General features: G+C 41.7%; 2 protein-coding genes and 1 pseudogene across 2 annotated transcripts in view; all 3 read left to right on the top strand.

The window, feature by feature from the left end:
• Positions 1 to 4845: 4845 nt before the first annotated feature.
• Positions 4846 to 10744, top strand: CUNH11orf52 (chromosome unknown C11orf52 homolog). Its single transcript, XM_054592557.1, has 4 exons — positions 4846 to 4978; positions 8552 to 8589; positions 9564 to 9622; positions 9871 to 10744. The coding sequence occupies exons 1-4, from the start codon at positions 4947 to 4949 to the stop codon at positions 10117 to 10119; spliced, it is 378 nt and encodes a 125-aa protein (XP_054448532.1). The 5' UTR covers positions 4846 to 4946; the 3' UTR covers positions 10120 to 10744.
• Positions 10745 to 11242: 498 nt separating this feature from the next.
• Positions 11243 to 17626, top strand: part of DIXDC1 (DIX domain containing 1) — a 77143-nt gene continuing 70759 nt past the window's right edge. The window contains exons 1-2 of the mRNA XM_054592533.1: positions 11243 to 11302; positions 12364 to 12455. Coding sequence (XP_054448508.1) covers positions 12399 to 12455 — 57 coding nt within the window. The 5' untranslated portion in view covers positions 11243 to 11302; positions 12364 to 12398. The remainder of the gene's footprint in view (positions 11303 to 12363; positions 12456 to 17626) is intronic.
• LOC129086031 (elongation factor 1-beta-like) lies at positions 14595 to 15267 on the top strand (annotated as a pseudogene).

Below are 17626 nucleotides of genomic sequence, written 5' to 3' on the forward strand. Positions count from 1 at the left end.
GGGAAAGGGATATGCCATCCAAACAACCCAGAGTGCACTGTCTGGGCTGGTGATTAGAGACACAAAAAGCAAGGGTCTCCAGACTGTCTGGTCTGTTTTGGGTAGGGGTTGGAGGACAGATTTTGGCTGAAGAGAATTGCCTAAAGCCCTGTTTTCCCATAGTTAGGTCTGTCCACTGAAAATGCTCTCTGATTCTAAGGGATCAAGTATGTATACACAGGGGCACAGCCATAGAAATCTCTGCCATTGTCACCAAATCCCACAGTCTCCCTACCCTATGCACAGGGAGGCCCATGAAAGAAAGCATTTGCCTCATATCTTGGAACATCCCATAGAGAACAATCACTGCATCACCCCTGCATAATCTGAGACTAAATGCGGGGGACCTATGGCTACTGGTTATGGTTGTGATGGCCAGGGAAGTATCCTTTGAAAGTAGAATGTTATTACCAGAGCTATGGTGTGTGCAGGAAAGCCTGGGGGTCTGACCCCTCAATTACCCTCTATAATCAGGAAGCATGCATATATATGATTTGGGGAGTGTCCAGAGATCTCCCTGCCCCTAGACATATCTTTTACGAGACTGTGGTGGACATCTGAAATTCTTCCATTAATGTGGTTGATTCTTAACTTTGTTGGGTTACTGACCCATTTGAAAATATGACAAAAGCTATTGATAGTCTTACCAGAAAAATACAGATGCTCCCAAATTTGGCATAAAATTTGAATAGAGCTCTTGAGGTCCATTCATACGCCCCTCTTAGGGATCTCTGGATCCCCAGGATAAGAACACTCACTTATCCAGTGGTTAAAGGATTGCCATCAATCTAAAATGAAAGTATGCTCCCTGGCTGAGTGGCTCAGTTAGCTGGAACATCATCCTGAACACCAAAAGGTTGCAGGTTTGATTCCTGGTCAGGGCACATGCCTGGATTGTGGGTTCGATCCCCAGTTGGGACACATGTGGGAGGCAACCGATCAATGTTTCTCTCACATTGATGTTTCTCTCTCTCAAATCAATAAACATATCCTCAAGTGAGGACTAAAAAAATAAAATAGATTTTAAAATCAAAGCACGCTTCAAAGAAATAACTATTGATATATTCATTTGTTCATTCAACAAATATTTATCAACCCACAAGAGATATACTACAAGGGATACACATTGTATATATAAATTATGAAAACTACAGTCTTTCACTGTCTACTCTTAGAAATCTTAGTACCTAATTGAGAAGAAAAATAATTTAAAAAATATCTCACTCTGACTTAAACCAAAACAGCTTCACATTGATCTGTTTTGTAACTGGGATTCTTACATGAGCTTCATTTAAAAGAAAGGGTTCCTTAACTAGAAAAAAATTTGAGACCTCTGATTTAGTCTAAATCCCCACACCATCCAAATTTTAAAAATTAGTCAACTTCTTCTGGGACATTCTGAGTGACTGAGAACTAAGAATTTCATAAAGTAGCTGGCTTCATTTTCTTTTTGGAAATATCTGTTAAGAATTCTTCCTTTATTTTTTTAAAGTATATTGTATTGATTATGCTATTACAGTTGCCCCAATTTTTCCCGCTTTGCCCCGCTCTGCCTGGTACCCCTATTCCCTCCAGCAATCACCCACTTAGTTCATTTACATGGGCTTTGCATTAAGTTCTTTGGCTTCTCCATTCTTTATACTATTCTTAACCTCTCCCTGTCTATTTTGTACCTACCAGTTATGCTTCCTAATCCCTGTATCTTTTTCCCCATTCTCCTCCTTCCCCCTCCCAGCTGATAACCCTCCAAATGATCTCCATATCTATGATTCTGTTCCTGTTCTGGTTGTTTACTTTGTTTTTGTTTTTGTCTTTGTTTTTTAGATTCAGTTGTTGATAGTTGTGAGTTTGTTGTCATATTAATGTTCATAGTTTTGATCTTCTTTTTCTTAAATAAGTCCCTTTAACGTTTCATTTAATAAGGGCTTGGTGATGATGAATTCCTTTAGCTTTACCTTGTCTGGGAAGTATTTTATCTGCCCTTCCATTCTAAATGATAGCTTTGCTGGATAGAGTAATCTTGGTTGTAGGTCCTTGCTTTTCATCACTTTGAGTACTTCTTGCCAATCTCTTCTTGCCTGCAAAGTTTCTTTTGAGAAATCAGCTGATAGTCTTATAGGAACTCCTTTGTAGGTAACTCTCTGCTTTTCTCCTCCTGCTCTTCATATTCTCTCTTTATCTTTAATCTTTGGCATTTTAATTATGATGTGTCTTGGTGTGGTCCTCTTTGGGTCCAACTTGTTTGGTACTCTCTGAGCTTTCTGGACTTGTATGTCCATTTCCTTCACCAAATTAGTCTCAATTTGGCAGCCTCCTGTGCTTGTTTCTGTGTATTAGGTAGAGCTGTTTTGACTGCTTGTCTTGGTGCATTTGTTACGTTGCATGGGGTGAAGCCTTAGGTAATCACCAGGGAAGGGCAACCTGCTTCACCATTTGTCACAGTGTATGTGGGGGAGGGGTCAGAGAAGGGACAATGCTGCTGGCTGGCTTTTGGAGGTTTACTCGGCACTTGCCCCATTTCCAGTCACTTCACCCACTTCCTGTAAGCGACTGGCACCCCTCTAGCTGTTGTTCTGGTGGTGATTCCTAGAGTGGGTGGGTTTGCGTGTGTTCTAGGACCCTGAGGGCCCTTTAAATGAACTCTCCTGAGAGACTGGCAGTTTCTTCCATTGCCCCTGACCCCACTGGTTTTTACAGCCAAAAGTTATGAGGTTTTATTTTCCCGGTGCTAGAACCCTGGGCTGTGTGGTCTGGCCTGGGGCTGGGATGGCTTGCTCCCCAGGTATCTCTCTCGATTTTTATCCACCACATTTGAATGTGGAACAACCTGTTCCACCAGCTGACACGGCCCCCTCGCTGCAGCCACACTGTGTCCTCTACACCCTGGCTCCCCGTCTCCACCTCTCCCACCTGTCTGGATGAATATGGCTTCTTTAAATCCTTGATTGTCAAACTTCCATACAGTTCGATTTTCTGACGGTTCTGAATGTTTTTTTGTTTTGAGGTTAGTTGTTATTCTTCTTATGGTTGCGCAAGGAGACAAAACATGTGCCTGTGCCTCTATCTGGACCAGAAGTCAAGGATTCTTCCTTTAATTGAACCAAAATCTGCATTTCAGTAACACCTGCCCTTTAGCTCTGGTTATATCCAGAAAATAAATGCAATTCTTTCACTTGAGTCCTTAAGATATTTAAAGAATCATCCTGTTCTCCTAAGGCTTCCCTTCTCCTAAGGCTTCCCTTTACCAACTAAACATACTTAGTTCTTTTAACATTGTATCTTATAGGACTTTCCATATCATTTATTGCCCAGACAACTTTCTCTTGAACACACAGCCTTCTGACAATATAACTTGAAAATCAACATGTAGACCTAAAATTATTATTCCAGGCATGGGCTGATTGGTGCAGACTTAAGTGAAATAATCAATACCCTTATTTATCCCTCTAGACATCTGTTAATGCTGCTTTAGGTATATCTGGCTACCACTACACACTGTTGATTCCTTTAGAATTTCTTGCCAAATAAAATCTCTTAGGTATTTTCCTTTAGAGAAAGTGGCTGGGAAAGGAGAACAAATATGCAAGGTTTTGAGTGCCAGGCCAAGATGTGTGGGTGACAGGATGAAAATAATACAGTTAATGGTAGAGTACAGAGTGCATTACCCAGGGGAAGCATGGCCATGAAATACAAGGCTAGTGCAATGATCCAGCACAAGGTTATAAAGAAAGATGCTTTACCATCTAACAATTAGCTGAGAACAAGAAGAAATAGTAACAATAGCTGAGGCTTACCAAGAGCTCCCCATGTGCCAGGCCCTTGGACTAGAATTTTATATACATTATATCATTTAATCTTCACCACAATCCTGTAAGACTTCGCTCTTATTGTCCCCATTTTTCATAAAGAAAGAAGATGGGGATGAGTGAATAGTCCAGGGTACTCTTTGTGGAGTGCACAGCTGAGTGGTGGGTCCTGAATACCCATAAGGAGTACACAAGTACCTGGGTATCTGAACAAGACATTAAAGATGAGGGTAGGAGCACTGGAGACCAGGCTTATGGGTTTCACAAATTCTCCTGGAGCCCGTATTTTCTACAGAGGTATTTGCTCAACTGCATCTTAGTTGCTGGTAAGTGTGTGATTTTGGGTCATAGGAAAGGGAAGCTGAGTTGAGCTGCAAATGGGAATTCTACAGTTCTGTACTGGAATGAGGAAGTGAGTGCTTAAGAAGTGTTGAGGCCACTGCAATCATGCAGTCATATGATTTTCTACCAAAGAGGGGGGTAGGTAATAGGTTCAGTCCTCCATTTTACAGTCCTAAGAAAAAAGTGATTTGCTCATGTTAATTTCACTAGTGAGGGAGAAAAAAATATAAAAGGAATTCACTTCCCTAAATTTAAGTTTCCTAGAGACTCCAGTATTCAAACCCAGATTCTGGACAGGGAGAATAAGAAACTGATACCGGTAACTTTAAAAGTGATACTCAAAGCTGAGTAGTGCTGGGAAACATAAGGTAAGGCTCTTTATTATCGAGGATATATTTCCGTGACAGTGTGATGTCCTGGAGGAACATTTCCTCAGGAATCCCAGAGCCCTTTTCTATCTCAGGTTTCTTTTCACTGAAGCTTGAAGCTCAAAGTCCATGGCTTCATCAAAGCAGCTCCAAATCCCCAAGGTGAGATAATTCTCACCTGGAGCCTGTGTGTATTCTCTACCCTTTGGCTGGGAGCAGTCACCTGGGAATCATTCCAGCAGGTGGCTTCCAAAGTCCAACCTGCTAGGTTGAAATCTGACACTGACAGAGACTCCCTGGGAGCTGCTACTGAAAGCTAAACCAGGAACCAGGAAATGCTCAAGCCTCTTTAGGTAGAAAAACAGCTGGGCTCCCTCGGAGACAGAGCGCCATGGGAAACCGGCTCTGCGGTGGGAAAAACTGGTGAGTAGGGGGCAAGAGGAGAGGGTAACATCTTTGTGGGTGGACGTGGAGGCCCTGAGAATAAGATAGAGCCTACAGACAGTCCTTGCCAACTTCCCACTGCCACCTTCCTCTGCCTGGCACCTCCCTGTGCCACCACCAGAAGAGCACCTCCTTCTATGCTCACTCCTTTTAAGTAACTTTAAAAAACACAGCCAAGCCAGCTGTCAGTAGAACACCCAGAGCAGGGCTGGAATGGTGAATTGTCATTGTTTCTCTTTGCCTGTTCCTCTCCTTTCCATTCTGTCGCTTCCCTTCTTCCTCTGATGATGATAATAATTGTAATATTTGATGGCTTACTATTCCAGCCACTCTACAACCTCATTTAATCTTCCCCATAATTCTATGAGGGAGGTGGCCTTACTCTTTCTCCTGTTTTTACAGCCCAGAAGCTAAGGCTCAGAGCAGTTGTCTAAGGTCACGTGGCTAGTAAGCAAGTAAACCAAGATTCCAGCCTAGATCTGTCTGACTTCAGAGCCCATGCTTTTAACCACTGCATAATACTGCCTTCCAAATCAAGCAAATCAATGTTGGAGAAATGTTTATTCAAAAGGGCAGAAGTCGGGTGAAGGAGACAACCCCTGGAATATTTGAATACAACTTTGACACTTATTTGCTGTGGAAATTTAGGCAAATCCTGTTACTTTTTTTTCTCATATATATAATGTAGATAACATGACCTGTGTTGTTTAGATTATAGGTTTGAAGAGCAGAGGACATGAAAAAGCCTCACTGTAAATTAACTGTAATGTCTTTATTGTTCTTTCCCAGAATAGTCATCACTATAAACTCCTGGGCCTAGTTTCATATAACCAGTGTCTCCTTAGCTATACCATTCTGAGCCTGGGACAGTGTTGAGAATATCTTGTTTATGAATAAAGTATCATTATATTTAGAAAGATAGGTGAGATACATTGAAAAGGGCATATGATTTGGAGTCAATAAACTGAAGTACTATTCCTATTATTCATTCATTTATTAAACAAATATTTTATTCAACACCTATATGTACCAGGCATAGTGACAGATGCAGAATACATAGTAATAATAGGAAATTTGGTCTCTGCCTTCTAGAGTGACAAAGTTTTAGGGCCTTAGTTGATCTATCTGCAAAATGGGAACATTAATACGTGTTTCCTGCTAGGTCAAAATTGAAAAAAAAAACCCACTTTTTAAATTCTGAGATGTCCTACAGACATAGGAAATCTAGAAACACATAAAAGATTCTAAAGAAGGGAGTGTAACAGATTTTTCACTTCCTTTCTTCCAGAGTCTTCATGTTCTTCATTTTCGGTTATTTTTCCCTCTCATGGTGGTAGTCACAGTAATCAGCTTTGACTGAAACTCATTATATGCCAGGCAGCTAGTTGAGTAGTTTATATTTATTATTTTATTTAATTCTTACAATAATCCCATGAGGTTTAGATTCTATTATCGTCCTCATTTCACTGATTAAAAAAATTGTCATTTTTTTTTTTTAACCTAATGGGGTTAGAAACTTGCAGAAAGCCATACAGATAGTCTGATAGCATCAGTCTGACTTTAGATCCTAGCTAGGAACACTACGCCAGATATTCCAACCAAAATACAGGGTAAGGCAATAGTAGGTTTACAGTTGTGAGTACATGAAGCAGTTTATTTTTGTATTATTATTTATTAATTATTGTATTATTTTCCATATAAACAACTGTGAGCCAACTTTTGCCCCTTCTGGTATATTTTTTCCTCTTAAAACATTAGTAGGACTGGGCAAATATTATTACCCTCTATTTCTCATCATCTGTACACAGTTTTTATCCCAAAACACATCTTGCTATTATTTTATTAACTTAATAAAGAGTAAAATTTCCTATGCTAGTAGGTGTTCTTCTAACATCCTTCTTGAATGGATGTGTAATGTCCCATTGATCAGAGATACCATTTTTTTTCAGTCAGTTTCCAATGTTGGGCATTTAGGATATTTATTTCCTGTTTGGGGCAATTGTAAATAATGCTACAATGAATATCCATATTTGTACCTGCCTGATTCTTTCTTAGGATATGGAATTGCTACATCAAAGGGTACACATATATGTTTAAGACTAATATTATCCTTAGTGCCAATTGCATTCTAGAAAGATTGAACCAATTTTTACTCCTACTACCAATATGGGAGAGTGCCCATTTAGTTTCCTTAATTCTAAAAAGAAAGTTGTATCACCTCTAAGTAACTGAATATTCCATTTGGGTTGCATCCAAGCATTGTGCAATATGCAACTTGGGTGGAGGCTCCATTTACTAAAATTTGGTTACCCAAGTCTATGTGATTTTAGAATTAATATTTTCTTTGTCCATTTAAGTAAAGATAAGCAGGAAGACAATAATGACAGTGGGCGTGGATAAGGCTAGAATAAGGCTCTGCCTAGGCAATGGTAAGAGAAAGGAAAAACTGAAGTGGCAGAAGAGGAAGCAGAAAGACCCAAAAATAGTTTCAAAGCTTTTTTTTTGGATCACTTGTAGAGTTCAGATGGTGACTCTAACTGCTCTCAACTCAGCAAGCTGCATCAAAATCCAAAATCAAACCAAAACACAAACCTCTGGCAGATTTGTGAGAGAAAATCCTGATTTTGCCACAGTAGTAAAATGGACATGATTCAGAAGTTTTTAAGTAACAAAAGAGGGAAACTTCCTTGTTCTTCTGGGGAGACAGAAGTCAGACCAATAAGGTCAGTTCTGGTGAGAGTTGGAAATACACTAGCAAGAAAAAGCATCGAGTAGGCTCCAAACTATTCAACCTGTTTCCTCAGACAAGTGTTGTTTCTCTGGTCATCAAACAGTTGACAATCACATAGACACACTGGCTCCACTGGGGACCCCAGAGGCTCAGAAATGAGTATAAGAGGTGTGTCCTCCAGCGAAGGCAGGGTAGCTGAGTCATTCACCAAATTCAGAGCTCGCTGTGCTGTGGGCCTTAAAGGTTAAACATCTCTCACTCTCTCTATTAATTAAAAACAAGGACGGGGAAGCAGGGAGGGAGGTCATCTGTTAGGAAAGGGCTTTGAGGACTTAGACCTAACTAGTGAGCCCTGGTTGTGGCAGCTTCTGGGACTCCTGGAATGAGAATCCTAGATTGGCAGAGACCCCATAAAAGGCAGTGAGGCAGGAGCAAGAGGGTCTTTGAGTCCAGGAATATCCCATTATTTGGCAGGTCTCCCTTACCCTCTGCTGGAATTAGCCTGTTAGACAATCCCAGAATAGCGCTCAACCCAGCTACATCCCTGGCATGGAATGCCTGCTTGCCTGAGTCTGTATTTCGGGTTTGGTTATGTCAGTCGTACCACTCCGCCTTCCAGAACCATCCCTTTCCAGAACTATCCCTTTGGGAAAAGTGTGGTACTCTTGATAAATGTTTTGGGGCTGGCTTAGGGTGGTTCTATGTTAGAGGGAGGTGAGGGAAGATAATCCCAGCATGTTAGGGAGACCACAGAGCACATGGTGAAGGAGAGAAAGAGGCCAGGGCTCTTTCATGCGGGTGATCTGTTTTTCCTTTCACAGGAGCTGCCCATCAATTTTCCAGAGGAAAAAGAAAATGGGTAACTGGGGAAAGGACAGGGACTGGATGGGGTGGGGGCGGGAAGCAAAATAGAGAAGAGAAGCACTGTCTTTGGAAAGAGCATAAGGGCGGGAAAGAGTAGTGTTAGAAGCGATAAAGGAAGACAGTGCACCACAGAGAATCTTTAGGTTCCTGGATTCAAGACCAGCTCTGAAACTTTGGGTCTCATCCTTTCTATTGTTTCAGAGTGGTTGCTCATTCTTTCATCCATCCAGCAAAAATTTACTGAGCACTTAAATTGCATGTAAGGCACTGAAGAATCCCAAGGAGGCAGAGAGGCACAAGAGGAAGGACACACTGTCTTGGCCCTAAAAGAGCAGAAAATCAACTTTGAGAGATAGATATGTAAAAAGTAATTGTAATACCATCTACTAGTGCTCTAATAGATGCATACTTATGCCGTGGGAGAATGGTAGGAAACAGCAATGTTAAAGGAATAATAGCAAGTTCACAAGTTAGAACAGGAGCAGGGGAAGAGAGACTATTTTAGGCAAGGGATTTATCTCATGCAGGAAAAAAAAAAGGAGAGAAGAGGATGACTTGATTGAAAGTGACCAATTGTTTGGTAGCTGAGCACTTACCACACTGCACTGTAATAGTCTGTATACTTACTTGTCTCCCCTAGTAGATTGTAAACTGCCCGAGGTAGAAGAAACGACCTACTCATTCTTCTATTTCCACAATGTGGCACAGAGCCTGGAGTCTAAATGGGTTCTCAACATGTATTTGTTGAACTTGTTAGTGACTGGTAAAAAATGGAGATGGAAGATATTACGGGCAGGGCCAGGTTGCATTCCCTGCTAAGGAGTTTGGATATGGGAACAACAGAAATGAGAGATGAGAACAGAAGTGGGGAGATTACTCAGAATCCCACCATAACAGAGTTTTGCAGAGGGCTGCCTCAGTAGAGATAGGGAAGAGAGAATGGATTGAAGTTGGATTTCCTCCTCTCAGGGAGTCAACAAAGAAGGACATTGAAGCAGCAGCAACAGCAGAAGCAGAATGGCACAAAGGTAATGACAAGCTTCTGTCCCTTCCCAAGAGCTGCTCAGACATGGGATGCCAGGACTTGGCTTTTTCACTCTGGGACAGACCCATCTCAGTCATCTATAGAACTTGCTTGTTCTGCTCATCCTCCTCTGCCCTCCTTTGCTCCTCTGAAAGGAGCAAAGTGAAGGGACATTAGTCTAACTGAGCCAGCATTGAAGGTGAGGGAACAAACCAAGCAAGAATCTCTCTTTGTGCTCTCTATTCCTTGCAGGGCCATGACACGACAGGACATGCATGTGAGCGAGTATTGGAGCAGCCTGAGTTTCAAGAGAGGAGCCAAGGCCTCCGGTCAGAGGACAGCAGCTTACATTACGCCGTCATTCAAGTGTGTAGCCATACACAGCCACGCTCTGCCAAGGACGTGAAGCACCTACAGTTAGAAAATGCGACAGAGTATGCCACACTCTCCTTCCCCCAGGCCACACCCTGCTATGACAGCAAGAATGGGACCCTAGTGTGAACCTTGGAGAAGGACCAATTTCCATCATTTCACTACTTTCGTGGGAGAATCTACTGCTTTGGGGACTGAGTGGCAGCCCAGGAATGGTGGCCACATTTTAAGCTTAAAGAATTCAGGAGCCCCTGGAGTTGTGTGTCCCCAATCTTGCTTTCTCCCCAATGCCTATCTCTTATTTGCCACAGTTTGCTTGGAGTTGTATTTGGGTTAGCCAGGGGTGAATGGAGTACAAAAGGAGAGGGCAAGATTGAGTGTGCAGGAAAGTAAGTTTTGAGCCCTACCTTTGCTCCTGCTCTCAAGAAAAGTGCCGAAAAAACAGGTTAACTCTTCAGAACTTGAACTGATCTTGCGGAACTTAATTTAACGGTCTCTCTTTTACATACCTGAAACTCCAAAGCAGAAGAAGAGGTGCTCTGAAAAAGATTCTGGGCTTTTGTATGCAGCCCCCAGGCCTGGTTTGGGCCACTTCCGACCTAAACAAGTAAGGGCAGGGGGTAAGGCACAGACGGAGAATTTTCTGACCATCTGTTACAAGGTCTTCAAGTCACTGACACTGACAGCACTACGTGGCCAGGCTGTTGGCTCTCGAAGGTGCTGAGCCACTAGGAACAATAAATTGCATACAGAACGTGCCTGGTGCGTTTTCTGGGGCGGGGATTTGCGGGCTCTACGTGTGGGAGGTGCAGCGGATCTCGCCCTGCCTAAGGGCAGTTTGGGAGTCCGGCAAGGGGAAGAGAGGCCAGCCTTTGTGCCCCACTCCGCAGGCCTCGGCTGGGGCGGAGCGAGGGTGTGGTTTGGGCCGACCCTAGGGGGAGTTACCATCTGTCGCAGCCGGAGCGCCCGGAGCAGGGCCCTGCCGGTAGGAGGCGCCTCTGTGCAGGCAGGGAATCTGGTCCTGGAAGTCACGAGTCCGGGTCCAGACGGGCCAGAGGCGGGTCTGGATAGACAGGGGGCGGGGTCAAGGCCCACCAGGGTGGTGATCTGAGCCATTAGGAGGCGGGTCCCGATGGGCAAGGGGCGGGGTCGTCTGCGGCTGGCTGGGCGCTCTGGAGGCGGGTCCAGTCTTGGCCGGCCTTCGTGTCACCATGGCAGCGGGAACGCAGTGGAGAAGCTGCCGCGGGAGGAGGCCCTGCTTAGAAGGGCTGGGGACAGAGATGCGGAGCCAGACCAACCGATGATTTAAGAGGTAAGTGCTGAAAGGCGGCGGGTTACTGGGAAGTATTACTGCCATTTGAGCGTCCGGATCAGGACTGGGGACACAGGGAGGGTCGAAGGAAGGGTGAGAGGAAGGAAGTAGAAGTTTGGAACCCGCTTTGAGCCTTACACGTTCTTAGTGTGCCATTTATAATTCAGACTTTCAGAACTTGGAGGCAAGTGGTAATGCACTCCCCTTTCTCAACGTGGACACCACTCTTCCCAAACATACCTTGTCCTCGGTTTGTTCCTGAGAGGGATGATTCCTTAAGATGGATAGAGTACTGAAAGTTGAATCACAGCACAAACGAGGTTGGTAATAATAATGTCAACTTCATAGAATGTGAGAATTTTAAGCACTCGGAATGGTATATAGTATGTAGTTAAATGTTGGCTGCCATTAGCATCATCATCACTATTTTCCTGTTCTGTTCTATGGCATAGACCTTAGTGCAAGTGGATTCAGAAAATATGGCGAGAAAACTGCCTCCACCACTAATTGGAAGAGCCTCTTTCCTATTACCTAGAAGTAATAAATGAACTCTATTTCTAAGAGTTATTCACTGTGACGCTCAAATAAGATGATGTAGGTGATAATACTTTGTAAACTTAAAGTGCTATATAAAAATTTCTGCCTTAGAATATAAATGCTGCCTTTCTAGTTTAATACTTAATTTCTGAGGATGAAGGGAAGTGTGTGTCAGAAGCAGAGTTCCCAGTATTTTTCCTGATTGTCTTCAGAATCTTTTGTATGGTCTCAGGCTGATAAATGTAGGGAGGAGAGAAAATGCATTCTTGTTTCACTAATGATAGGGAAGCACTACTCTTTATTACTATTTAAACCTAAGTGACTAGTTTTAAAAAATGCCCGTTGCGATTATAAAATTTTTGACTGGAGCTCCTGCTAACCAGCTTCCTATTTCTGATACTTTTAGATGACTTAAGTCGGTAAGTTTGAGGCAGGGGCCTGACCTCACTTAAATTGGTTTAGCTTTTGGAATTTTTTTTTCCTGTCCTGTATCGTTACACGTTTCATCCTCTTTCTGTTTCAAGGTGGCTCTCATCTGGCTCTTCTGTGAACTCTGAAGATGGGGACCCATGTGGTTATGAGACTCTGTCACTCCCTGCTGCCAGCAGAGCCCTCTGTAAGTTTCTGGTGTACTGTTTAGAGGCGTGTGACAATATTAATGGATTTTCAATACAGTTCTACAACTGGGATATTTCTCCATCAGGACTCACATCCTGGAACTAAACTGTAATATATTCGCTTTCTTTTCTTGCTTCCCCTTATGGAAACTCTAGTTCACTTCATTCATTATCTTTATCTGGAATTAATAAAATCAGGCAGAGGCTGAAAATTTCTAGCAATTTATCAGAACATATGCATTGTTTAAAAGATTTATATAATGTTTTTGTAAAAACAAGCATGTTAATTATAGAGCATTTGAGGAATACTATAAATTTACCATGATTTTCAAAAGCCATAATCCTTCCATTCAGAAGCAATCATGGTTAATATTTTAGAACATTTTCTTACAGTCTTTTTTTCTATCTATATTATTTATGTATTTGAGGTCACATGCACACACTATTTGACTTTTGTTTTTTAACTTAATGTTTGTAAATATAAAATTGTTAAAATATTTGTTTTAATGTCGGTATAAATGTTTGGTAAGCATTACAATGTCTCTAATTTTCTTGACCTTTCCTCTATTGTTGAACTTTTAGGTTTCACTCTCCCCATTGTAAATAAATAATTGATTTCCTCATTTAAGACTTTTTTCTTAGGGTAGAGTCCCAGAAGTGGAATGCCTAGGTCCAAGGATGTGAACATTTTAAGAATAAGTTACCTTTTAAAAGAAGAATTGTGGTGTCAGATTTTGTGTACATTCTTCAGAGAGCACAAGGACACTAATTGGGAGATAGAAAGGTCCTTAGTATAAAGCTGGGTACCTCTTGCAATGAGACCTTGGGTCCTGCACAAAGACTGTCTCATGATAGTGTAATCAGTAATGTGGTGCCCTAACACATTATGAATGGCAGTCCAGAGGCATGGGGGCAGGCATTTACAGTGTTTTCTTAGTAGAGAAACTCAAAGATCAGTTCGAAAATATCCACCAGGTGTCGCTTGTCTTAATTTAATTTTTACCTGCAAGATAGCTGATAGGAAACTTTGAAATGTAAATTTTAAAAGTTGATGTTGAATATATTTGCCTATCTGCTTTGGTACAGTTTATATTAAGCACTAGCATCTGGTGATTATTTGGCAACATCCTATTCTAGTCTCTCACCATTCTGGCTCTTTTTCCTTCTTCTCCCCCCTCAGACTGTCACACTCACTTTGTACACTCTGTCCCCACATAATTAATATTGGAGTCTCAGTTTTACTAGTCTTCACTTTGCTATTCTTTCTTTTTAGTCTTGTTCCTTGCATGTGTGTGCATATGTGTATGCACTTATATATAACTGAGTTTTTGAAGTTTTTGCCAGGTCCTAAAAGAATAGGACCTGGCATATAATAGCATATAATAGGTGCTCATATATAATTAATGAATGGTTAATGAAAGAATACATTGCTGAAGAGAGGGAACTGGAGAAGAATATCAGAAATTATTTATATTTGTCTTGGAAATACAGTAAAAGAGAAAAAGATTCACATTCTTAATGAACTATAAGTGCTAAATGATATAGTATGGAGCATGCTATGACCTTTGAATTTCAAAGAAAGGAAGATTTATTCATTTTCTGAGTCAATATTTATTGAGTGCCTACTATGTATCAGGACATATTCTTGTTCTTGGTTCTTGAGATTAACCAGTAACAAAACAGATAAAATTCCCTGCCCTTACGGGGAATTTTACATTCTGGGCAGGAGGATGCTGACAATAAACAAGTAACTATCTAATATACAGGATGGTTATGAACGCTAGGAAGAAAAACAAAAATAAGTCAGACTTGGCAGTGCTGGGGTGAGGGGACACTGCCCTTTCAAGTAGAGCTCTCAGAGAAGGCCGAACAGCTGACGTGGCATCTGAGCAGGAACAAACCCGGAGTTGTCTGAGAGATGGGTGTTTCAGACAGATTACGATCAGATCAGTCTTGATTTTAACAAAATCAAGAGTGGTCAGAGAATTTTCACAAGGAAGTGAAACTTGAATTAGGCTCAGTGAAGATTTGAGTAACAGAAGTGTGGGAGCCTTCTTTCCCCCTCTTCGCACTCTCACCAACTGCTTGCACCTCCTTTTTTTGTTAGCTGGCGCCCAGCTCCTGGATCCGCCAGCGCCATGGGTTTGGGAGACCTGAAAAGCCCCACTTGCCTCCAGGTGCTCTATGACTACCTGGCGGACAAGAGCTACATCTAGGGTTATGTGCCATTACAAGCAAAGGTGGCAGTATTTGAAGCGGTCTCTGGCCCGCCACCTGCAGACTTGCATCGTGCCTTACGTTGGTATAATCACATCAAATCTTATGAAAGGAAAAGGTGAACGTGCTAGGAGTGAAGAAAGCTTTGGGCAAGTATGGCCCTGCTAATGTGGAAGACAAAGTGGAGCTACAGGTAGTAAAGACAATGATGACATTGATTTCTTTAGGTCTGATGAGGAGGGGCAAAGCAAAGAAGCAAAGAGGCTAAGAGAAGAACGCCTTGCACAGTGTGAGTCAAAGAAAGCCAAAAGGCCTGCACTTGTTGCCAAGTCTTCCATCTTACTGGATGTGAAACCTTAGGATGACAAGGTGGATACGGCAGAAATAAAGGAGTGTATCAGGAGCATTCAAGCACGTGGCTTAGTCTAGGGGTCTTCTAAACTGGTTCCAGTGCAGTATGGAGTTAAAAAACTTCAAAGGCATTGTGTAGCAGAAGATGGTAAAGATAGAATAAATATGCATTGAGAGCTGGGAGTAAGGAATTCATATCTGACATGCTAAGAAGAGGGAGTGTTTAAAGACATTTGAACAGCCTGAGGAAGATTAAGGGGTGCACACTGGCAGAAAAGCCTGAAGACAAAGAGAGCAAGTTAGGAATTAGAACATGTTTGAGACCTTTGCTGGTAGATATGAGCCCTTTTGTATAAATGTATGCTGATGTCTCTAAAGACAAATGCAATGGAAATCCTAAACATATGTTACTGCCAAGGAACTTGTTAATGTGAGAAAACAGAAGGAAGATTAAAAAATTGCTTCAGAGTCATTTAAAATATTTCCATTGAAAGTTCTGCTTGTTTATTCAAACTGCCCTCTGCTTCTCCATAGTCATTAATGATTGCTCATAATAGATATGTTAAATTTTACATAGGTGTTCATTTTACACATCTTACTTCTACACAAGAAGAAGTCAGAGGTAATATTTTCACCAAAAGACAGCTCTTTTTAAGGCTCAAAGTCTTACTTAGGCTAACATGTTATTATCTATATTAATAGAAGTGATGTAAGAGTTTTCTAATGTTTCCTCCATGGGCTCATTCATTCATTTACTCATTCATTCAACTAATAACATTTACTGAATACCTTCTTTGTTGTAAGCATCATATAAAAGTATTGCATGATGATTAAGAAACTGGACGTTGGCTTCAGCATTTAGAGGCTATAGGGTCTGCGGCAAATTACTTATCCTCCAAACCTCTCCTTCTTCATATGTAAAATGGGACAATGTATAAAATCTGTTTATGGTAGTTTTGACCATCAAATGAACTAATGTATCTAAGCACTTAGCACAGGGCTTGGCACATAGCAAAAGCTCAATGTTGCTCTATTATGGTTGCATAGCTTTTGGGTTGAGTTGGTGAGGGAGGTTTCTACCATCACTGTTAAAATAACGCAGGGCTGAGGAAGCCTGGTATCAGACGTCAGACAGCATGGTGGAGATATGCAGAAAGCAGCTTTGCTTGATCTCTTTGCCTCTTCTCCCAGGCAGAGTCAATGACAGGCCTGCATCAGTGGGAGTGTTCCAGCTACTGAGACTGTCTTGCTGTTTGCCCATGGACGGGCCCTGTGGGATGCAGATTATTGTCCTAGTTATTCCTAGTTCTTGACGCTAACCCACTTTTTCTCCCAGCTTTTATGTTGCTATCACAATAGGGTAGGATGGGGAAGGATGGAAGGGACAGTAAATGTCAGTGCTGCTTAGAGTAAAAGCTAAGTTCTTCACCTGGGCCACCTTGTCAGGCAGACCATGGTAAGTATGGTGAACATATCATCTGTACAAAAAAAAAAAAAACAGATTATATGCTCCAACAGAAATTTTATGCTTTTTCCAAGTGTGAGAACTGGTTAAATATAAAAATATCATAATTTTTGGAACATTTTAATAGTTGTATGGGGACAATGGAATGGAATATTTTGCAATTGTACTTATTTTTTTAAACAGTAGGTACTTTTTAAAAAAAATTTATTTATTTTTAGAGAGAGTAGAAGGAAGGGAGAAAGAGAGAGAGAGAAACATGGATGTGAGAGAGAAACATTTATCAGTTGCCTCTGGTGCATGCCCTGACCAGGGATCAAACTTGCAACCCAGACATGTGCCCTGACTGGGAATCAAACCAGTGACCTTTTGCTTGGTGGGATGATACCAACCAACTGAGCCACACCACTCAGGGCTGTACTATCTAAATTTAAATGAATTAAAAATTAAATGCCACTTAAATTTTAGATCCACATTTGCATTAGCCACATTTTTAGTGCTTAATAGCCACATATGGCTAGTGGGCCATATTGGATAGCACAGATACAGAACATTTCCAGCATTGCAGGAAGTTCTATTGGACACTACTGCTGTAGAATATGTGGTTTGTATTATTACAGACTTCCAAGAAATAGTCCAATCTTGGACCATCTGCTCTATAATAAATCTTTTATCAATTCACCACAAATTGCCCTCTCATTCCTCCAGCATACTGTGAGGTGCAGGGCAAACAGCACTGGGCTGGGCTTAAGAGACCTTTGCTTCAGATCCTGGCTTTCACGTTGTCTAGCTGAGTGACTGTAAGCAATCTCCTAGCCTTGTTCCCCCACCTGTGAAGTGAGGGAGTTAGGCCAAATGAGATCAATGAGTCTTTTCCCAGGAACACTGAGCTCATAGGTCCTACTTTGATAAATGATTTAGTTGAGAAGCAGTGATCTCTTGTCATAGATCATAGCAGGGCCTCCCTCTGATGTCTCACTCGCTTCTGCTGTGTCCAAAGCATGATGGACCATCAACCATTAAGAATTCTCTACGAAACTACCGAGTGTTTGGGTTTTATATCTCTATGCATGTAGATGTATTGTATGTAATTTTTATGCTGTTGGAAGCATCATACTTCTCTTTTAAAAGGGACTTGTT

The sequence above is a fragment of the Pteronotus mesoamericanus genome, unplaced genomic scaffold (genome assembly GCF_021234165.1).
Source record: "Pteronotus mesoamericanus isolate MK-2021 breed Mesoamerican mustached bat unplaced genomic scaffold, CSHL_Meso_final scaffold_36, whole genome shotgun sequence".
In the NCBI taxonomy this organism is placed as follows: Eukaryota; Metazoa; Chordata; class Mammalia; order Chiroptera; family Mormoopidae; genus Pteronotus; species Pteronotus mesoamericanus.

What these genes read in the sequence shown, in the direction of transcription:
- CUNH11orf52 (XM_054592557.1), top strand. Translation starts at nt 4,947, where the DNA reads ATGGGAAACCGGCTCTGCGGTGGGAAAAACTG. An exon ending in CCAGAGGAAAAAGAAAATGG is followed by an intron (nt 8,590 to 9,563) that starts GTAACTGGGGAA and finishes TCCTCCTCTCAG; the next exon opens with GGAGTCAACAAAGAAGGACA. An exon ending in AGAAGCAGAATGGCACAAAG is followed by an intron (nt 9,623 to 9,870) that starts GTAATGACAAGC and finishes TATTCCTTGCAG; the next exon opens with GGCCATGACACGACAGGACA.